This window comes from Xenopus laevis, chromosome 7S (genome assembly GCF_017654675.1).
Source record: "Xenopus laevis strain J_2021 chromosome 7S, Xenopus_laevis_v10.1, whole genome shotgun sequence".
Taxonomy (NCBI): domain Eukaryota; kingdom Metazoa; phylum Chordata; class Amphibia; order Anura; family Pipidae; genus Xenopus; species Xenopus laevis.
The window spans coordinates 38,375,988-38,397,463 of NC_054384.1; the positions used below are offsets into that span (position 1 = coordinate 38,375,988).

Here is a 21,476-nt window from a genome sequence, read left to right on the forward strand (position 1 = left end):
CAGTGATTGGCTGTCCAGCTTTATTATTTTCTTCTATTTTTGATGTAAAATTGTCTGCATTCCCAAGTTGCTCCAAAGGTTGTTGAATGTTGTTCTTGGGCTGGGGGACATTTTTTGATGATACTGGGATTGAATCCTCATCACTGTCAAAGCCAAATGGATCTTCTGCGAGATCATCATCAACTTTGGGTTTCTTAGGAGTATCTTTAACATCCTGCTTATGGTTAGGTCTCTTCTGCCCAAGCTTTGCCATAAAGGTGGTCTCTCCCCATTTTGTACTAAGAGTGGTTCGTTTATTAGAGAATACTTCATCAAACTTGGAGTTGCTATTTCCACCTTTGCGGCTATAAGTTTTTCCAAATCTGGATGTCATTTTGAAGCCTGTTTCATATTCTCTGCAAAAAGAGAAAGTTAATTTGTTAAATAAGAACAAAAAATCCTAAATAAATGTATACAAAACTTATCGATACAGTACTTGTATACAATAATTATTGGCCCATACTTTAAAACTTACAAATTAACTCAATTTATCAATAACCCATGTTTTTACTTTTTTGACACTATTAAATCTATTTTTATATACAGGTATGGGATCCATTATTCATAAAGCTCTGAATTAAAGAAAGGTTGTCTGCCATAGACTCCATTTTACCAAGATAAATTAAAAAAATTTTAAAATAATTTCCTTTTTCTCTGGATCAAGTACAAGGTACTGTTTTATTATTACAAACTAACATATAATTAATCCTTAATGTAAGCATAACCAGACTATTGGGTTTATTTAATGTTTACTTGACTTTTTAAATAGACTTAAGGTATAAAGTTATATTATGGGAAGATCAGTTATTCAGAAAAAATTCCCAAGAATTCTGGATAACAGGTCCCATACCTGTATCTGTATTCACTGCTATTTGAGGGACCTGCCAAATGGTGTCATTTATAGCTAAAATGAAAAATTCCCATCAATGTATCTTGTTGCCCTATTCTTCAGCACAGGCCATGGCATATTGAGGGATGGCCTCCTGTTAACTTTCCTCTGGCACACATGAATTGTCGGTGGGAAAACATTTGTGTCACTTTCCTCGTCTGCCTTATCTGTGGTAGTGCAGGTTTACCACAGAAGACAAAGATTTCCTTGCTTTAATGAATTGAAGGTACCTCCTGCCTGAAACAGTTCAATAGCTACTGGAGTAAGGAGACTGTATTAACCATAAATGCCCACTATAGCCCTGAAATGCAAAAGTATATTGGGAAAAAAACAGTCCATATGCAAAATATGGTTTCTAGTAGTATGTGTCATAATAATCCAAGGCCCCTGGCACATACGATTCGTTGTGCTCACACACAACCCAAGGGCACACATACATGCTATGTTAAATAACTTATAAGCAAAGATAGTTGGTGGTGCACACTCAACATTAATATCTGGTGACCCAGGGCCCAATATTTTTCAAAAGATGAGATTTTCATCAGGGGCACTTAAAAAAAATTAAAGTTGCCGGATTGGCCCTGCAAACAATTGGACAATGGAAAGCTTTTGTTTTTCTAACCTGGCCGATCGATTTTCTGACATAAAATCATTAGATGCACTATGGTTCAGTGCCCCCAAACTCATAATAATTTTCCAGATTTGTCGTATCACACTAAAAACGTTAGGGAGAGAAAAATCTTAGCGTCTATGGTCACCTTTAGTCTTCACTGATGGCCACACATGGATTGCAGCTAAACAATATTTGCCTGCAACCACTGATGAAAGGTTGTAAAAGGTTGCATGGCTGTGGTTTAGTCAATTATCCATTGTCTGAAAAACTAGCTGGGCAACACAGCAGGGAGTTGTATTTATTAATATTGTAGACACACATCATCAACGACGTTGCCCATAGAAAATACTCCTATATTTGCTTTTGTTTTCTAACTTGTAGGTGACTAATCACATATAATTGTGGATTTGCTATTGGCAACTTCATTGGTGAGGTTTGTGTCCAATGTTAATAAAATCACCCCCAGATGTGTGATGCGGCAATGCAGTCTTTCAGATTGGCAGAAAGACCAGTTTCCTTATCATATTTATACTTACAAAAATCCAGGGGTACATACTTTGGGAGGCAATACTGCATGGTGTAATGTAACTGGTGGTGGTGTCATTGTGGGATATTTCTATAAATGGAACTTTCTATAGCAGGTATAACTCTATGGAGTTTGTCACAGACTGTACAGAGAAATACTAAAAGGGCTAAACTATATGGGAGATTTTGTAGCATCTGAAACACAAAATATGATCAAAATCTCCCATGTAGTTTAGTCCTTATTCGTGCGACAACACAGATAAAACCATATACAATGTAGCAGAAAAATGTGAAAGCATAGTGGTCCTTTAATAGAAAAAAAAAAGAGGAAACTGGTACAGAGGTATCGTGCAGCCAATAACCAATCAGTCCTCTTAATGTATGTCCTGAGAATGACAACAATAATCAGTGTGTGGGTTTGTGCAATGATACGTTGCAGATTACAGTTTAAAGTTTAAGAATCCTGCAGTAATCTTATGATTAGAGTACTTTGCAAAACAGAGCAGAAAGAACCTAAAATGCAGTAGGCTCCAAGTGATGTTTCACACCACCTTGCTCAAGAACTCCAAAGACTTTGAATATCACGGGCATTCCACATTTGTGAAACCAAATCATATGAAAATTTCAGACAACTGTCTGTAAGAACTTGAACAGCACTTGAGTAACAAAAGTCAAACCTAAGTGAAGAGTGAATCTGTATTTGCTGCCATGGTACAATGAGCAACTAATGCTATTCAAAGCTGTGCATATTATTACCCTTTTGATAATTATACACAGATGTATTGGAAATGTTACCCAGAATGCTCAGGACCTAGGGTTTTCTGAATAACATCTTTCCATAATTTGGATCTTCATACCTTAAAAAGATTGTGTCATGATTTGTATGATGTTTTTATTTCTAAATTACACTGTTTACACTGCAAATAATTCACTCTACAATATAAAATTTCAATCCTGAACCAACAAGTGTATTTTTTTAGTTGTAATGTTGGTGTGTAGGCAGCCATCTCAGGTAATTTTGCCTGGTCATGTGCTTTCAGAAAGAGCCAGTGCTGCACTATGGAACTGCTTTCTGGAGCAGAAAATCAGGAAATAATGTTCTGGCTATTATGTTTGACATTCAATCACTCCAGCCTTTATAGACATTTTTGGCTAACTAACTATATAAGAAACATTTTTTATTTTGCACAGCCTATTTACACAGTTTTTATTTTCACACAGAACTGTTCCTTTAAAGTCTACTAGATTTACAAATTAAATAAACCCAATATGGTGATTAAGATGTAATTAATGATTAATTATATCTTAGTTAGGCTCAAGTATAAGGTACTATTTTATTATTACAGAGAAAAACAAAATCATTTTAAAAAAGTTGGATTATTTGTATAAAAAGGAGTCTATGGGCGAAGGCCATCTCAGATGGAGAACGCTTTTCCAGATAACAGATTCCATACCTGTACAAACACAGTGGCTTATGTGCTTGGAAAGCACATAGGTCTGTCCTGAAAAAGTGTCCAGAAGTGTGTCTATAAATTGCACTATATTGGTGGGAGAGGCTTGCCTTGTGATGAATGGCTTAATTTTTCCCTCTCAGACAAGTAATCAAGGGAAGAGCTTGCAATAGAGGAAAAACTGAGGTAGTTCCATACCTGGTGGGCCTGGCTCCTCCCTGAGCGTAAGGGAGCCTGAGATTGAAATTAGAGAAAAGGATTCTGCGTGGAGAAAGGACAATGTTTGGCAAAGTGCCGTCAGTAAAGACTACTTGGAATTATGCTGTGTGGCCTGACAGAGAAATGCTGCTCTTTAATGATGAACTGAGTAACCTAGTACATGTATAGGATTTGATATCCAGAATGCTTGGGACCTGTGGATTTCCTGATAAAAAGTCTTTCCAGAATTTGGATCTCCATACCTTACTTCTGCTAAAAAATTATTTAAACATTAAATAAACCCAGCAGGATTGTTTGCCTATATTAGTCGGGATCAAGTACATGGTACTGTTTTATTATTACAGGCACAAAGAAAATCATTTTAAAATAATAATTTGATTAAAATGTAATCTGTGGGAGATGGTCTTTCTGTAATTTGGAGTTTTGTGGATAACAGATCCCATACCAGTAGTAGTTTAGTGTCTGGGAGAAGCCCTGAAGAGCTCAGGAAGTCTACAGTCATATCTGAGAGAGTCAGGAAGCCTACACTCATATCTGTACTGTAGTGTGAATACATACACACACAGTATCTCTTTAATATCAGCGGCTAAACTTTGTTTCAGAGGGACAGAGGCAATAGAAAAGAAGGAAGAGGGGTATGTCTGTTTGTTAGGCAGGATTTAAAAGCTTTTATAAAGAAGGAGGTGATGTTAGAAAATGAGGGGACAGAAGTCTTATGGGTGGAGTTCTTCACCAATTGTAAAGAGTCCAGCAAATTAATTGTAGGAGTATGCTATAGACCCACTAATGTAAGTGAGGAGGAGGAGGAGGCTAAGCTCCTGATGCAAATAGAAAAGGCTGTTAGACAGAATAGAGTGAATTCGACCAGACTGTTCAATCACTAAGCCTCCGTCCAATGAAGCCAATATCAAATAGAACAAGAAAGTGATGAATTTCAGTCCAACGCAGTGGGTTGCTGCAAAATCAGTGCTTTATTCGACACAACATGTTTCGAGCTAGGCTCACTTGACAAAGAGCCTAGCTCGAAACATGTTGTGTCGATTAAAGCACTGATTTTGCAGCAACCCACTGTGTTGGACTGAAATTCATCACTTTCTTGTTCTATTAGAAAAGGCTGTTAGTTTGGGTAAAGTATTGATAATGGGGAATTTTTGTTGCTCCAGTCATTAAAATTAATTTTAATGACTGGAGCAACAGTACTGCCAGGTCAGTTATGGGAACAAGTATATAAACTTGTTGCATGACAATTTTATCGGGTTGTTGAGGAGCCAACCAGAAAAAAATGATATTATTCTGGATACAGTGATCTCTAATGACCCAAAATTTATAGCAAATGTGCAAGTCATTGAACCCCTGGGTAATAGTGACCATAATGTTATATGATTTCATGTCTGGTGCAATAAACAAATATACACTGGGGCAACAAAAACCATGAATTTCAGAAAAGCTAATTTTAGTGCCTTGATGTATGCAATTCATAGCATTGATTGGGGCATTATGTTTTTAGCTAAAAACACAGAACAGAAATGGTCAATTTATTCCCTTAAAGCAGGGGTGTCCAAACTACGGCCCGTGGGCCAAATGCGGCCCGCGATCCATTTATAATTGGCCCGCAGCAAATTCCGAAAGTATACCAGAATATGGGCCGCACACAGGGTCGGATTGGCCTGCCGGGGCACTTGCAGCGTGCGCTGCGTCTGCACGTAGGGTTTGATTGCGCAGCACCCCGTGACTCCTCTTCCTGACGTGACTGGCCAGAAGAAGGACCCGACTCCTGTAGAAAACATTGCGCTCATGCTTGGATGCACTCGCACGCTCAGCACAGCACAGCACAGCAGGGAGCAGCGATGGTCCTGAGACGGCAGCATTTAAATATGATCAACATTTTGTTGCTTCCTAGCAGCCATCTTCCAAGTGCTGCCTGGACAGGAGGGAGGTCGGTAGTGTGAGTGAGAAGTGAAAGGGACAGGGGAGAGAATGGTGGAGGTGGGTGAAGGGGAGAGGTCCAGTATGAAGAGAAGGGAGAGTAAGAAGCAGCTAGGATGGGGAAGTGAAATTGCAGCAGGAGGTCAAGTGAGGTGTCTGGAAGGTATTAAAAAAGCAGGGCCCACATCCTATTGTTCCAATGGGGTTAAAAATCATTTGTAACAAAGCAACACAATATGGGCTCTTGGACAAATGTAACGGGCTACAAAGATTTGTACACAGCACAGAATACTATTTGGCCATGCCCTCGTTTGACACACCCAGGGTTGCTACTTTTTATTACTCATTTAGGGCCTAAATCGCTAGTTAGATACCTCGGAAGGGATATCGGTGTCAGGCTGAATGGTCAGCCCCGCACATTTTCACCTCTCCAAATCTGGCCCTCGTTGCAAAAAGTTTGGAGACCCCTGCCTTAAGGCGTAAATGTAGAAGCACTAATAATCACCCTATGTGGTTTATTATAGATGTAAAGAAGTTAATAGGAAAGAAGAGAAAGGAATTTAAAAACTACAAGTCTGTTGGGACAGAAGCTGCATTTAATGAATATAAACACTATAATAAATGTTGTAAAACAGTAACCCGGAAGGCAAAGAAAGGAAATGAAGAGTGTATTGTGGCTAAGACTAACCCCAAATAGTTTTCTAAGTTTATGAACAGTAAAAAGATGCGGGTTGAGAGTGTTGCTTCTCTTAAATATTGGTACCAGTAAAAATTAAAGAAAAGGCAAATGTGCTAAATCAGTTCTTTTCTTCAGTGTATACAATAGCGGAGTTCCGAGGTTCACTTCATAGCTGCACTGATGGCTCAGCTCAATCTAGGCAGTGGCCGACTCAGGATATGATTCATAAAGCTTTAATAAAAATGAATGCAAACAAGGTGCCAGGGCCAGATGGCATACACCCCTGGGCTCTAAGAGATCTTACTTCAGTTTAAGACAAGCACCTATTTCTGACACGGTTTCATCTGGTATGGTACCTATGATGTCATTCCAATATTTAAAAAGGGATTACAATCTCAGTCTGGCAATTATAGGCCAGTAAATTGGACATCTGTGGTGGGCTTGTAGGCTTGTTAAGGAATCACATTCAAAATATCATCCTAGTGAATGGCATTATGATCAGCAATCAGCATAGCTTTATGAAGGATAGGTCATGTCAAACAAATCCGATTGCTTTTTTAGAAAGATGCTGGAGAGTGGGGGGGCAGTAAATCTATTTGGATTTGCCAAAGCGTTTGACACCATGCCCCACAAATAACTGCTTTCTAAACTAAAGTCTGTTGGGCTTAATAAAGTCGTTAGCAAATGGGTAGGAAACTGGCTACAGGATCGGGTGGTTGTTAATGGTACATTCTCTACTTGGAGTAAGGTTCTTAGTGGGGTCCCTCAGGGCTTGGTACTGGGTCCAGTTGGGGTCATGCACCTGGGATTTAAAAATATCCAAGTCACTTATACCCTTAATGGAACTGCACTAGGCAAATTCATTATGGAAAAGGACCTTGGAGTCCTTGTAGATGATACACTTGGCTGTAGCAAGCAATGCCAGTCAGCTGCATCAAAGGCAAATAAGGTCTTGAGCTGTATTAAAAAGGGGCATAGATTCACAGCAGGAAGGGGTCATTCTACAACTGTATAGAGAACTGGTAAGGCCCCATCTAGAAAATGCCATACAGTTTTGGTCTCCAGTGCTCAAACAGGACATTACTGTATAAGAGAGGGTACAGAGAAGGGCAACTAAGCTGGTAAAAGGTATGGAAAATCTTAGCTATGAGGAAAGACTGGCCAAGTTGAGGTTGTTCACACTGGAGAAGTGGGGGTTGGATGGCTTTTTAGCATGTGAGGGCATACAGGATTATGGAAGATAGACTAGTTCCTGGATCAACTTGTACTATGAGCTGATTGCCATTTTAGAATCAGGAAGGAATTTCTCTCTCCCTCTGAGGCAAACTGGAGAGGATTCAGATGGTTTTTTTTTGCCTTCCTCTGGATCAACTAGCAGCTAGGCATGTTAAAAAAAAGTTAAAAAGGTTTAACTTGATGGACGTGTGTCTTTTTTCAACCTATCTTACTATGTTACTATGAATATACTCTTTCATATGTAGGTTCAGTCAAGTGGGCCTAGTCCCAGGAAGGAGGTCTATAGAGCAACCGTATGGGGTGATGAGTTACCATGGCAGAGACTACAGGTAAGAAATGGCTTAGAGGTATGCATACATAGATCATAAACTGACTTGAAGACCAGTCTATAGTGGGCTATAAAGATGGAGCTAGTGTAAACCCAATGGACCCCTAAGTCAAGACGACACTTCACCCGTTTCTAAAACTACTCCAGTGTTCATCAGTTGTCAAAATGGGAAAACACGGGAAAGTGATAATATGAAGAGAGATCCCATGCTGTTTGGCTGTTCTGCAGCCCCTGAATCAAAAAGGCGTATGAATTAGTATACTTCTCACTTAGATGCAAATTGTTAGGAAGCAGGAATCTTTTTACTTTATGGGGAGAGGATTCAGTACTACTCAGATGAGTCTTCCCCTAACTCACCTAGGCACTGGATTATCAATGGACAGTTGTTAACTAAGTGACCACACTAAAGATACAAGCCGGCAGATCCTCTCTAATTTTCATGCATCTTGCTCAAAGAGATTTGCCCTTCTAACCTGCACACGTTCCTTTTTTCAACCTAACTTACTATGTTACTTACTATATATAGGTCCAACAATACCAGAAAAAAGGGTAGCAGTTACATAGTAAGTGTAGTCTTGGATATTCTGTTTGTCCAAGAAATAATCCAGGCTACTCTTAAAGGCATTAACAGAATCAGCCAGCAAAACAACATCTGGCAGTGCATTTCACAACAATACTGCTCTCACTGTGAAGAACCACCTATGCTGGTTCAAATGAAAGTTATTTTCCAATTTTCCAGTCTAGTCTAAAGGGGTGGCCTTTGGTGTGGTGATCCTTGCTTTTATTACCATTGAACATATTTTCCAGATTGCTGCCGTTTTTCAATTTAGTCAAATTACTACATGGCAGCATCCAGCATAGAACCTATAGTTCTGCACAATTTTGTATCATCAGCAAAAATAGAAACCGTAATTTCAAATCCTCCTCCAGGTCATTAATAATCTAGTTAAAAAGCCAAGGACCAAGTACAGACCCCTGCAGTACTCCACAAACAACACTGGTCCAATTATAAAATGTTCCATTTACCAGCAAGCTTTGTAATCTATCCTTCAGCCAGTTCCCTATCCAAGTACAAATACTATGTTCCAGGCAAATATTTGTTAGTTTAACCAGTAACCTTCTGTGTGGTAATATATCAAAAGCTTTGGCAAAGTCCAAGGAGATCACATCCACAACCATTGCAGAGTCCAGGTTCCTGCTCACCTTCTCATAAAAGGCAACTAAATTAGTATGTTAAAACATAAAACCATGCTGGCACAAACTCATATTATTATTTGCAATGAAGTTTGAGTATCTTATCCCTTAATACTCAGGGGTGCTGCACCAATGAGGCGAGTTAAGAAACTCACCTTGGTGGCAAAATCCTGCTACTGTAACTTTAAGAGCCGAATTTCCAGTTTTCAAATTGGAAATTCTTTAATTCTGGCGCAGAGAGCCCCTGTTAATACCCCTTCAAATAGCTTTTCTACCACTGACGTCAAATAACCGACTTATAAATTTGAGGCTGAGAATGGGATCCCTCTTTGAATAGTGGCACATTAGCAATTTGCCAGTCTCTCCGCAGCATACCAGAACTCAACGAATTAAGTAAAGAGGTTTGGTTATCACAGAGCTACGTTCATTTAGTACACAGAGATGAATACCATCTGGTCCAAGTACCTTTGTTTATGTTTTCATATTCTAGTCTCTTTTGAATTTTCTCTTGTGTCAACCATGTATCATTTGCTGTTTTACTATAATTGGGTCTATTAAGAAGGAAACCTTCATTAGTTTACTTATTTGTGTAGACCAGGGGAGTCCAAAAGGTAGATCGGGATCTACCCGTAGACCTTTAGCTGGTGATCAGAAGATCTCCAGAAACAGCTTGTCTAAATCAACCTCCAATTTCATACTTTCATTCATATTCTTATTATGTCGAAAATACATAAAAAATAGTGGTGCGATAAATATAGCAATATACATTTTCTCATAAATCAATGATAATCATCAATAAATAATATGTAATATTTTCCATGTAACAGAATGCTAACAATGCTTTTGTGAATGTAGATCATAATGGAGCATCACCATTAAATGTAGACCTCAGTGTAGACACGAAAAACAGTTCAGAATGTCTGCTTTTTCTCTGTTCTCATCAACCAACTGACCACCTTCTGACATTAAGGGCCCCACACAATTTACATACTTAAAAAATATGTATATTACATGTATATGCACTAGGCACACATTATCTGTATGTTATATTAAATACTTGTATATCATAAATGGAGCACAGGTATGAGGTCAGTTATCCAAAAATCCGTTATCCAGAAAGATTCGAATTATGTAAAGGCTGTCTCCCATAGACTCCATTATAATCAAATAACATTTTTAAAAAAATTTCTTTGTAATAAAACAGTACCTTGTACTTTATCCAAAGATATAACTCATCACTACTTGATGCAAAACCACCTTATAGGGTTTATTTACTGTGAATTACGGAAAGATCTGTTATTTGGAAACCCCAGGTCCCGAGCATTTGAGATAACAAGTCCCATACCTGAATTTTCAAATGTTTATTTAGAAGTTAGCAATTATCATGCAATATTGTGTCATATTTGTCTACATAGCTTATAGACGTCAGTGAGACTGGTAGATACAAGAACGACGAGATGCAGCTGATATGCAGCTCGATGCAGATAGCTAATACAATATGTAAATGCACAAATAGCTCCACAAAAATATATGATTGATTTTCAGGTAATTGTATTTGGAAACCAGCTAAAAAGAGTCAAACAACAAAACTAATGTGTTGTTTTTCATATATATATTTTACTACCTTTGGTTTACAAAAATCTATTTAATACTTGCAGTGCCTAGTAAACATATTTAGGCTCTTGAACAATAGTCTAATTTTGTTAACAACAACTCCCATAATTAAATAAATGTTCTTTGTCAAATTTTTACTTGGAATTACTGCAACTCAAAAATTTTTATAATGTAACAGAATCATTATCCTCTGAAAGATGGACCTCTGCCCAAGCTTCTTTTTTTAGCAAACAAACAGGTACTCTTGCAGTTTCCTCCCTGTATTTGCTCCATTCATCTTTTAGATTACAGGTCCTGCTGATGAAGAGCAGAAGCACAGAGTACTTCACTGCAGCTAAGGTATGGCCAGGGTAGGTTTAGATGTATGTTACAGGCATTGCTTTGAACTTTGGCACAAAAATCAGTTATCCATGTTATATTTATGCAAAACTGAAATGCACTTTCACGTAAATGAGTTCTAAATACAACACTCCTATACAAGCATGTGATATACAGAGTTCTTCATATTGGGAGTGCTGCACTGTATCCAAGTCTCCCCTCCTTGTTTTCAGAGTTCTCAGGGATGAACTTTACTGATATAGCTTCTGCTCCCTGAAAATGTAGTCAAAATTGCACCCGGGAAATTCAAATACTTGGAAATTGTTTTGTACCATTTTCCCCATTAACTAACTTTGGCTACACGTATACAGGTATGGCATCCATTATCCGAAAACCCATTACCCAGAAAGCTCCAGAATAGGGAATGACAGACTCCCACAGACTACATTTTATCCAAATGCATCTTATTGGGTTTATTTAATGTTTCATGATTTTCTAGTAGCCTTAATGTATGAAGATCCAAATTACGGAAAGATCCATTATCCGGAAAAACCACAGGTCCCGAGCATTCTGGATAACTGGTCCCATACCTGTACAGATATTCAATTTTAAGCACATAAATGCTAGTTGGATGATAGTCCACTGATGAGCCACGTGGGCCAGGATATGGTACATTATTCCATGAGGAAGTAAAGGAGCAAATATTCGACTTCCTGCAGTCCATATCTATGTTGAACCAAACTAGTGGAACCGAGAGTTGGTATCTCTCCATATAGCCTGATATATAGTGAATAAAGTACCCCCTCTTGTAAAATATAAGGATATTATAAGTTACCGAGGAGTTTCATGACCATATAAAAACACGAGGCAGAAGGCCAAGTGTTTTTATACAGTTCATGGAACTCCGAGGTAACTTCTAATATCCTCATATTTTGCAACTGGGGGTACTTTATTTATTACAATACACAAATTTCAGTGAGTCATGTGACAGAAATGACATCAGAACTCACCGTTTATAAGGATATAATTTACAAGATATTCATGGCTTTTGTGTATTATAGCTAGATATCGTATTGGATTAACCACTGTATGACCACTTTAAATGTGTTTCCACAGCTGTCCTTCAGATTCACATTCTGAATAGTGGTCCCTTGACCGAAGAGACCTTCAATGGAGGCCTCTGTAAAGCAATTTCGTCCTCATTAGGGTAACAATTGTTTTAATAATGTAAACGCAGAGCTTTCACATAAGAATTTATATAAGGGATGCACCGAATTCACTATTTTCGATTTGGCCGAACCCCCAAATCCTTCATGAAGGATTCGGCCGAATACCGAACCTGGGTGTGAAGGGGAAAACATTTTTTACTTCCTTGTTTTGTGACAAAAAGTCACCCGATTTCCCTCCCCATTCCTATTTTGCAAATGCAATTTAGGATTCGGATTTGGCCGAATCCCGAACCAAATCCTGGATTCGATGCATCCCTAATTTATATGTTAAGAATCCAAATATAGTCATGATAAAAAAAAGATTTGTTTCAAAAGTCACAAATTAGACTGTACAGGTACATTTAAAAAAAAAAAGTAAATTGGTTGACAAGCAGACCTATTTTAAGGGGTAGTTCCCCTGCATAGTAACTTTTTTTAGCACTTAGTGTGTCTTATTCTTAGCAACTTTTCACTTGGTATTCATTATTTAGATTTAAATGATTTGCCTTCATCTGCTGCCTCGTTCCAGCTTTCAGGGGTGGGTGTGTGTGTGTGTGTGTGTGTGTGTGTGTGTGGTGGGGGGGTCACTGACCAACGCAGCCATAAAACGACTGCTCTGCAAGACTACATTCTTATTGCTATTGCTACTTGTTATTACTTTCTATTGAGGTATTCTTTTTGCTAGGATAAATGGGACACTAGCAACCAGATAGTTGCTGAAATGACAAACTGAAGAGTTGCTGTAAAAACAAACTAATTAAAAAAACCAAGATCAAACGCATCAGAATATCACTATATCATATTGAAAGTTAATTTAAAGGTTAACTATCCATTTAACTATATTTTAAAGCACCTGATCAAAAACCTTTGAACAGAAATATATCATTTGAACAGAAATAAAATTGCAGCTATTGCTTAAACTGCATAATTGCACTAAACATTCAATTCTTCCAATCTCAGTTGTGATGATAAAGCTGTCTACTAAAAGCAGCTCTTACAATCAGAAAACAGTGAAATAGACCTTTGTTATAAGGGTATAAGGCAAGGTGCAAAGGAACAGGAATATAAGCTAAAAAAAAAGCAATGTACACAATAGGGTTATGTTATGTAGGATTCTTTCTAAACGTCAGTAATCAGAGGAACGAGTTAGCAGCTAGCTGATTTCGCCTCTGAAAACACAGTAAAGCCCTCAGCCTCAAAAAAGGAGGCCAAAAAGCCTAGGGAGAAGCAAATCCAAAACAATGTCGTGGGAACCTTATTTGGAAAGCCCTTGGTTGGTGGAATCAACAGCTACACCGCAGTAAAGTTTTTATTTTCCTACTGAGAAGGCCTAGCTCTACACAGCCAAACTTCCCAATAACTCAACACGGCTGAGACGAGTTAGAGAGGCCGCAAGTGAGTATGGGGTTGCAAAGATGCTAACATAATCCTAGTAAGTACAGCACTGCAGTAAGCCGCCCTGCTCAAAACACTGTACGTCCCCAAAACCAATGAAACTCACACGGTCTAATCCCTCGACTTCCCAAAGTACGGCCTCTACTTTTCTCTCCTCAGTGGCTGACGCTCCAGTGACACCAAATAGCTTTCTCTCGCCTGTGTCCCCGGGGCCTCCGGCGCAGACAGCTTTCTGGACGAAAAGTATCCGCAAATCCCCGGGCGGCCTCCGGCTGTTATTATTTAAACAGGGCCGGGAAACATCCCTCCGCCATTTGCCCCCCTTCCGTCACTACGCGTACACACCATCCAGTGAACCAATAGCAGGAAGGCTTACTGAACGCTCTGTATGGAATAGCATTGCGCATGTGTGTGTGCAGGGGGATTGCCGTCTGTGACGTAACGTGCTTAGAGTGACTGGTTTAGACCCCGGAAATCGCTTAGCCTTACGGGGATTGTAGTCCTCCGTGTTGTTGAACCGTTATATTCCCGGGTCATTAACGTGATATTATACCTTCCCTGATTACAAGTCTCCTAAGAAAGTGGTTCAAGCAAATTAACCACGGTGTAAAGAAACAGGCTGAAATTTGCTAATCCATTTATCGCCTACTGTATAATAAATTAGCCAATTAAATATATAGGAGGTGTAAGATGTACTGTGCATATAAATCAAGTCCCAGTAGTAAGAAATTGGGAAGTGAAAGGGATGCAGGGGCGATCCTGGCCCCTCTGCCGCCTGAGGCAGCAGCAGTTGCTGCCCCCCCCCCCCCCCGAAAATTCGCTCTTAAAGTACCAGGAGCTGCATTTTTGCTGCCCCTGGTACCTAGTGGGGCGCTGCTGCCTGAGACGACAGCCTCAACTCGCCTCATTGGTGAAGCACCCCTGAAGGGATGATATAAGGTAGCAGCCAGTCTGCCCAGGGCTGGCCCGTCACAGGCAAGAAATGTGTGATTGAACTACCAGGTGAAATTGAATATAAGGCCGGCCAAAAAAAAAATTGCCTATGCTTCATACCTCCCAACATTTTGGAAATCAAAAGAGGGACAAAAAGTTGTGCCGCGCGTAGTGCACTAAAAAATTGTTTGGTCACTCCCATTTTTGTGGCTACACCCCCTAATTACCATGTTCATTTTACAAATTGTAAATAAGCCTTATCACTTTAAATGGGCAGGGAGAGCTGTATGGCAGTCCCTACTAATGGGGATGTAGAAGTCGTTGTGCAACTGGCTTCTCTCCACAGGTTATTGATCTACAACTCCCAACACCCAGAGAGCTACAGCCTTAGCCCAGGGCTAGTGGGGAGAGAGGAGGGGAAAGAATCTGTGCCTGGAACTTTGATGTCAGTGTAGACCAATGGTAAAATAGAGTGAGTTTATTGCCTCAGCACTTTGTGAATAGAGTGGGGATAAGGGGGCATGAGTGTGGGCACAGCTGGCATCACACACACACAACAGCAAGTGTACCAATCACTCACAAACATTAACTCACACAGACACAGTAACTCTCTCTCATTAAAAGTGAATGACATGCCTATCTCTTGAGACATAAGCTGGGTCCATTTCAATTGCCTATTCAAGTTAGCGCCTATTAGTAAATCAGCCTAGAGAGTTGTAGTTGGTCCTCCCTTACCAGGGATACAGCCATGTTTAGCTTTACACAATCATGTTACCTCAGTCTCTTATCACCGGGTAACGCTCTCTCGTATCTGAACTCTGGTGCAGGAGTCTCAATTTCTACGGCAGCCGGGTTGACCCCCTGAGCTGTACATGCCCGGTGCTCACTCTGCCTAGGCTGCTTTGGCCAGTTTGCTTCCACCTCCTTACGCCCCGGGCTCTTCTCAGCCGCCTGTATTAACCGCACCGGAGTCCGCCGTAGGGCTCGAACATTCCGCTTTATCTGCAGACTCCCTGAAAATCCCAGCGGCTTCAAAATACAACCCCGCAGTATGCCTCCACAGAACGCCGCCATCTTGTCTGTCAGTCGCTTTGCCACGGTCTATTACGTCACTTGAACAGAGGAGGCGACATGTTTAGTGTGGCGGAAGTTTACTGATGGGGGTTAGGGTATTTGAAATAAATAGGAGGAGTTCACCCACGCGGCCGAGAAGCTTTACCAAGCGATCCACAGTGTAGCGGGACATTAAGGCCACATTCCGGGACAGGCGGATAAAAGCGGGACTGTCACATGAAAAACGGGACAGTTGAGGGGTATGATGCTTTATGTTCATGTTTAACAGTTACTTCACCCCAAGAAAACATGCAGGTATAACTGAGTGAAAACAATGGTCAGGCTGTAGAAGTCTTTTAAATGTGGGGTCTGCTATTTGCTTCAGTCAAAGTTATGGTATAAGTTTATGGTATAAGCCCTGTCATGGTGGGTCCTTGGCAAATGCCCTTTATGCACATTTATTATAATGGCCCTGGAAAGAGGGAAATAATAAACTGTTATATATAGATATACATATCAATCAGGAAGGTTTAAAAATGTAAAAAAAAAAAAATAACAGGTGGCTCTCGCCATGTTCCCTAAGGATGAGAGTTCCTTGGAGGATTGCTGGTAAACTGGGTTAAGGTCTCTTTGACCACCTACACGTGCATTTAAAGGTGGCCATACCCAGGCAGATATAAGCTGCCAATTTGGGTCCTTTAGGCCGATTCAGCAGCTTATCTGTCCATATATGGGGCCTTCCAACAGGCCTCCCTGGCCAATATCTGCCCAAAAATTAGCCTGATATTGTTGGGGCAGGTTTGGATTTTCCCTGCGATCGAGTAGTGCACCGGCTAGTTGATGTGGTCCTCTTCCCTATACCTATTTCCATCATTGTAATCCGATCGTTGGGCCCTAGGGCCGAATGATCGATGAGTCCGATATTGCCCTGGCTTTGGTAGGCATACTGTATATAGGTCGCCAAACAAGCAAATTTTATAGTGTCACAGTCACCTTAAGTCTTGAATTGGATTGGTAAGGTCCTGGCTGATGCTTAAGCTTAATACATGTGTGTCCATAGGGTTAAATTCCAGGGGATTTTCAGACCTAAGTGTTGAACCTAAATTGGATATGGAAGAGGAGTGAGAGCTTAGCCTCTTAGTCTTTGCCTATTCAGTCCAGGGTCGAGTGATTATTTCGGCTGGGGCCCTTACAGCTGTAGGCTTCTGGAAAATGGAGAGAAGCCACATGGGTGGTGAGGCCCATGGTGGGCTCGGGGATAACTGGACCCCAATAGTCGTGAGAGAGCTTGACCAGATAGACATGTCTGGAGTTCAGAGGCAGAGAGAAAGAAAAGGAGTTACCTGGAGGTGGATCTTTGTGAAAAAGGCTTGGGTGTGTGCTCACACTCCAGATGAGTGTTGGAGCCAGGCCTGAAGAATGTGTACTTCTGTGAGAGGCTGTGGATGCCTGTACCAACTCTGTGTGAGCCTCGGTGAGTTTCTGCTTGAGGAAAGGACATTGAAAGGTCCCAGCATGTGTCCCCTGTGTGAGCACAGGTTGTTCGAGATAGCTTGCTACGTGGGAGCTACTGGCTCTAGTTAAAGGAGAGGTATAGAGTGCAGTCAGCGCTACCTGGGGTAAAGAGCATTTGGGACTTTGACTGTGTGTCCACCAGGAGTGGACTGTGTCCTGGGTAGAGGCTAGGAGTTGGAAGACCACACGGGTACCCCTGGGCAGGATTTATATTGCTTTTGATTAAAACTTTCTTTTCTTCCAGTTATATGAAAATTATACAGTATTTGTACTTCATATGTGTGTTTAATTATTGGTTTCTAGTGGGGCTACCCATAGGTGTATCCCCGATCCCACTAGGTAGGTGGATGCACTGCCATTAAGATCCATTCATTTCCACATTCATTTAGCAAAGGGGATACAGGACCCATGTATGGTAAGATATTAATGATGTATATCCTATAATACAAGTGGTGGCAAATTAGGGTTTTATGTGTGTGCAGAACAGATCACGATTCCTAGGTGGTTTAAGTGAAAGAGTTGAAAAGTCAATGTCAAGCCGATGCACACAATAATGTCAAGCCTGTAGGGTTAATGAAAGGCTACTGTCCGCTCCAAGGAGGAATAGGCCTTAAATGTTTTATTATGCCAAAACCACACAACATTTTGAGGTTGTGCCCCTTCTTCTTTTCAAATACTGTGAGCACCAAGCATACGTTATCGTGGCATAAATATATATATATATATATATATATATATATATATATATATATATATATATATATATATATATATATATATATATATATATACACAGTATATAGATAAATACACTAAACACATTAACCCAGCACTCCATCATATAGCCTTAATAGAAAACCAGAACCTAATTTAAAGAGAATTAAAAGGAAAATTACTACAATTAGTAAAGAGAGACACTTTTAATACATGATTTGTACAAAGTATATGTAAGCTGACGCTGACATCCATCACTTTAAGGATAGTTCTGCAGTTAAGAAGGTGTTTAAAAACCCAAAAAGCTGAATGGTTTCTTTGTAAGCGGTCATGCCAAATAAAGATACAAGCAGGTTTGGTCTGTCTCCCCCCAAAGAAAATACTCTCTTTTTCACTTAGTTAGGCCTGAATCATGGACACTGCCTTGACGGACGCGTCAGCAGGCCCGGATTTGTGGAAAGGCCACCTAGGCCCAGGGCCTAGGGCGACAGGATTTTAGGGGGTGCATGCTGCCCAACCACATTGGTTCAAAAACACTGGGGATGCTGGAGATACAATAATTCTATAAATCCCCATTGCTCCGGTCCAGATGATGAAAATTTGCACGAATAAAGGGGAGGGGTCAGGTGGCGACAAACGGCAGTGGGCCTAGGGACGCACACGTAAATCCGGCCCTGAACGTCAGCTTACAAATACTTTGTAAATGTTATGTAAATATAGGCTATATAACCTTTTAAGTGCCAGCAGAATTTCACATTTTGTTTACGCGAAATGCCAGCCGTTTTTGAAACATTTTGTGCTCTCTCACTTTAGGGGCATTTTCTGAGGGGAAACCTATAGTTTACCTAGGAAAACTATACATTGTTTTTTTCGGTAGAAACTGAGCTTTCTAAATCTGCCTGAGTTTTCATGTATTTCCACCTGTGCAAAAAAATTTATAGTGCTAAATACCAAAAAAAAAAGAAAAATTACCATTTTTCATCGTATATCAATTTATACCAGAAAAATATTTCATTTTACGGAGGAAAATCCAACTGATTTGGAAAGCCTTATGTCTCTCGAACGTGCCAATACCAGATATGTATAGTTTTAGGGAGATTTAGGACTTCTGTACCTCAAAAACTCCCGGCAGTATATTAACGAATTTTGAAAGCACTAAGGCAGAAAACGGCATGCTTTAGATTCCAAGGCAAAAAATCCTGAAACCGTAGGTTTACCCCAGAAAACCATACATTTTTGAAAAGTACACATTCTGCCGATTACAAAATGGGTAACTATGTCTCTCTACTCCCAACTACCAAACATAAAAGCTTGTCTGAACATAGCAGTTTTTCATAAAAAAATTCAAAATTCTGAAAAATCATTTCAAAGGTTTTATTTTGCTGCTCCGCATATCCCAAACTATATTAGGTACCAAGAAAAAGCACCTGAAATATGATTGCCAGGGGTCCACTGAACAGTTTGATACCCATTATGCATAGGTTTACCAAAGTATCTGGCATTTAGAGACACCAATATGAAGTTAGCACATCCAAATTGTTCAGGACTTTACTTCAGCTACTGAGAAATCAACACATTGACTGCATTTTTTGTGGGGTAAAAACACAGAAATATATGTTTACCCCCCAAAACCCATATATTTTTGGAAAGTACACATTCTACTGAAGCTAAAATGGGTACCCATGCCTTTCTGCTCCAAACTACTGAGTCGCAAGGCTTTCCCAAAATTGTCGGTTTTGGTGAAATATCTGAAAATTGCCTCAAACCTTCAGCTTCCCAGCACCATATCGCCCATGTATCATTACGTACTAAGAAAAAGCACCCTAAATATGATTGCCAGGGTTCCTCTGAACATTTTGGTAGTCATTGTTCATAAGTAGGGATGTAGCGAACGTCGGAAAAAAAGTTCGCGAACATATTCGCGAACTTGCGCAAAAATGCGAGCGGTTCGCGAACGGTTCGCGAACCCCATAGACTTCAATGGGAAGGCGAACTTTAACATCTAGAAAATACATTTCTGGCCAGAAAAATGATTTTAAAGTTGTTTAAAGGGTGCAACGACCTGGACAGTGGCATGCCAGAGGGGGATCAAGGGCAAAAATGTATCTGAAAAATCTGCCTGTGTGTGCTTGGAAGAGATAGTGTAGGGGGAGAGCTGTTAGTGATTTCAGGGACAGATGATAGTAAGCTTGCTGGCTAGTAATCTGCTTGATACTGCTCTGTATTGGAGGGACAGAAGTCTGCAGGGATTTGAGGGACATTTTAGCTTAGGTAGCTTTGCTGGCTAGTAATCTACTGTTCTCTTTAAACAACTGCCATACGTTGACCTTGTAGGCATTGTTTGCCCAGTTTTTTTGGACGCAGCCACTGAAGCACAGTTGCCAGAAAAAATATGCCATATAAATGCTGAAAATAGTAATTTTTCGCCATACGTTGACCTTGTAGACATTGTTTGCCCAGTTTTTTTGGACGCAGCCACTGAAGCACAGTTGCCAGAAAAATTATGCCATATAAATGCTGAAAATATAAATCTTTTTGGTTGCAGCCACTGAAGCACAGAGGCCAGAAAAATTATGCCATATAAATGCAGAAAATATGAATTTTTTTGGTCGCAGCCACTGAAGCACAGTTGCCAGAAAAATTATGCCATATAAATGCTGAAAATATAAATTTTTTTGGTTGCAGCCACTGAAGCACAGAGGCCAGAAAAATTATGCCATATAAATGCAGAAAATATGCATTTTTTTGGTCGCAGCCACTGAAGCACAGTTGCCAGAAAAAATATGCCATATAAATGCTGAAAATAGTCATTTTTTGCCATATACGTTGAGTCAACGTATGGCAAAAAATTACTATTTTCAGCATTTATATGGCATATTTTTTCTGGCCTCTGTGCTTCAGTGGCTGCGGCCAAAAAAACTGGGCAAACAATGCCTACAAGGTCAACGTCGTTGACCTTGTAGGCATTGTTTGCCCAGTTTTTTTGGCCGCAGCCACTGAAGCACAGAGGCCAGAAAAAATATGCCATATAAATGCTGAAAATAGTAATTTTTTTGGTCGCAGCCACTGAAGCACAGTTGCCAGAAAAATTATGCCATATAAATGCTGAAAATATGCATTTTTTTGGTTGCAGCCACTGAAGCACAGAGGCCAGAAAAATTATGCCATATAAATGCTGAAAATATAAATTTTTTTGGTTGCAGCCACTGAAGCACAGAGGCCAGAAAAATTATGCCATATAAATGCAGAAAATATGCATTTTTTTGGTCGCAGCCACTGAAGCACAGTTGCCAGAAAAATTATGCCATATAAATGCAGAAAATATGCATTTTTTTGGACGCAGCCACTGAAGCACAGTTGCCAGAAAAAATATGCCATATAAATGCTGAAAATAGTCATTTTTTGCCATACGTTGACCTTGTAGACATTGTTTGCCCAGTTTTTTTGGTTGCAGCCACTGAAGCACAGAGGCCAGAAAAAATTAAACCAGTAGGGTTTGCACCCTAGTTTGTAACGGTGGCGGAGGGAGGAGGAGGACGCTAAAGGACAGCTGTGTGTGGAGTCATGAGGCTTGAAGAGAAGGACAGCTGCATAGAAGTCAGAACAAGTCTTCCGGCGTGCAGTAAC

The 21,476-nt window shown here is 40.1% G+C and overlaps 1 protein-coding gene across 1 annotated transcript in view; it reads right to left on the reverse strand.

Moving 5' to 3' along the window:
* wapl.S (WAPL cohesin release factor S homeolog) overlaps positions 1-14,044 on the reverse strand; it is a 63,913-nt gene extending 49,869 nt beyond the window's left edge. The window contains exons 1-2 of the mRNA XM_018239476.2: positions 13,743-14,044; positions 1-395 (exon numbers count right to left, since the gene is read on the reverse strand). The exon at positions 1-395 is cut by the window's left edge and continues 129 nt beyond it. Coding sequence (XP_018094965.1) covers positions 1-373 — 373 coding nt within the window. The 5' untranslated portion in view covers positions 374-395; positions 13,743-14,044. The remainder of the gene's footprint in view (positions 396-13,742) is intronic.
* Between the last annotated feature and the right edge of the window lie 7,432 nt (positions 14,045-21,476).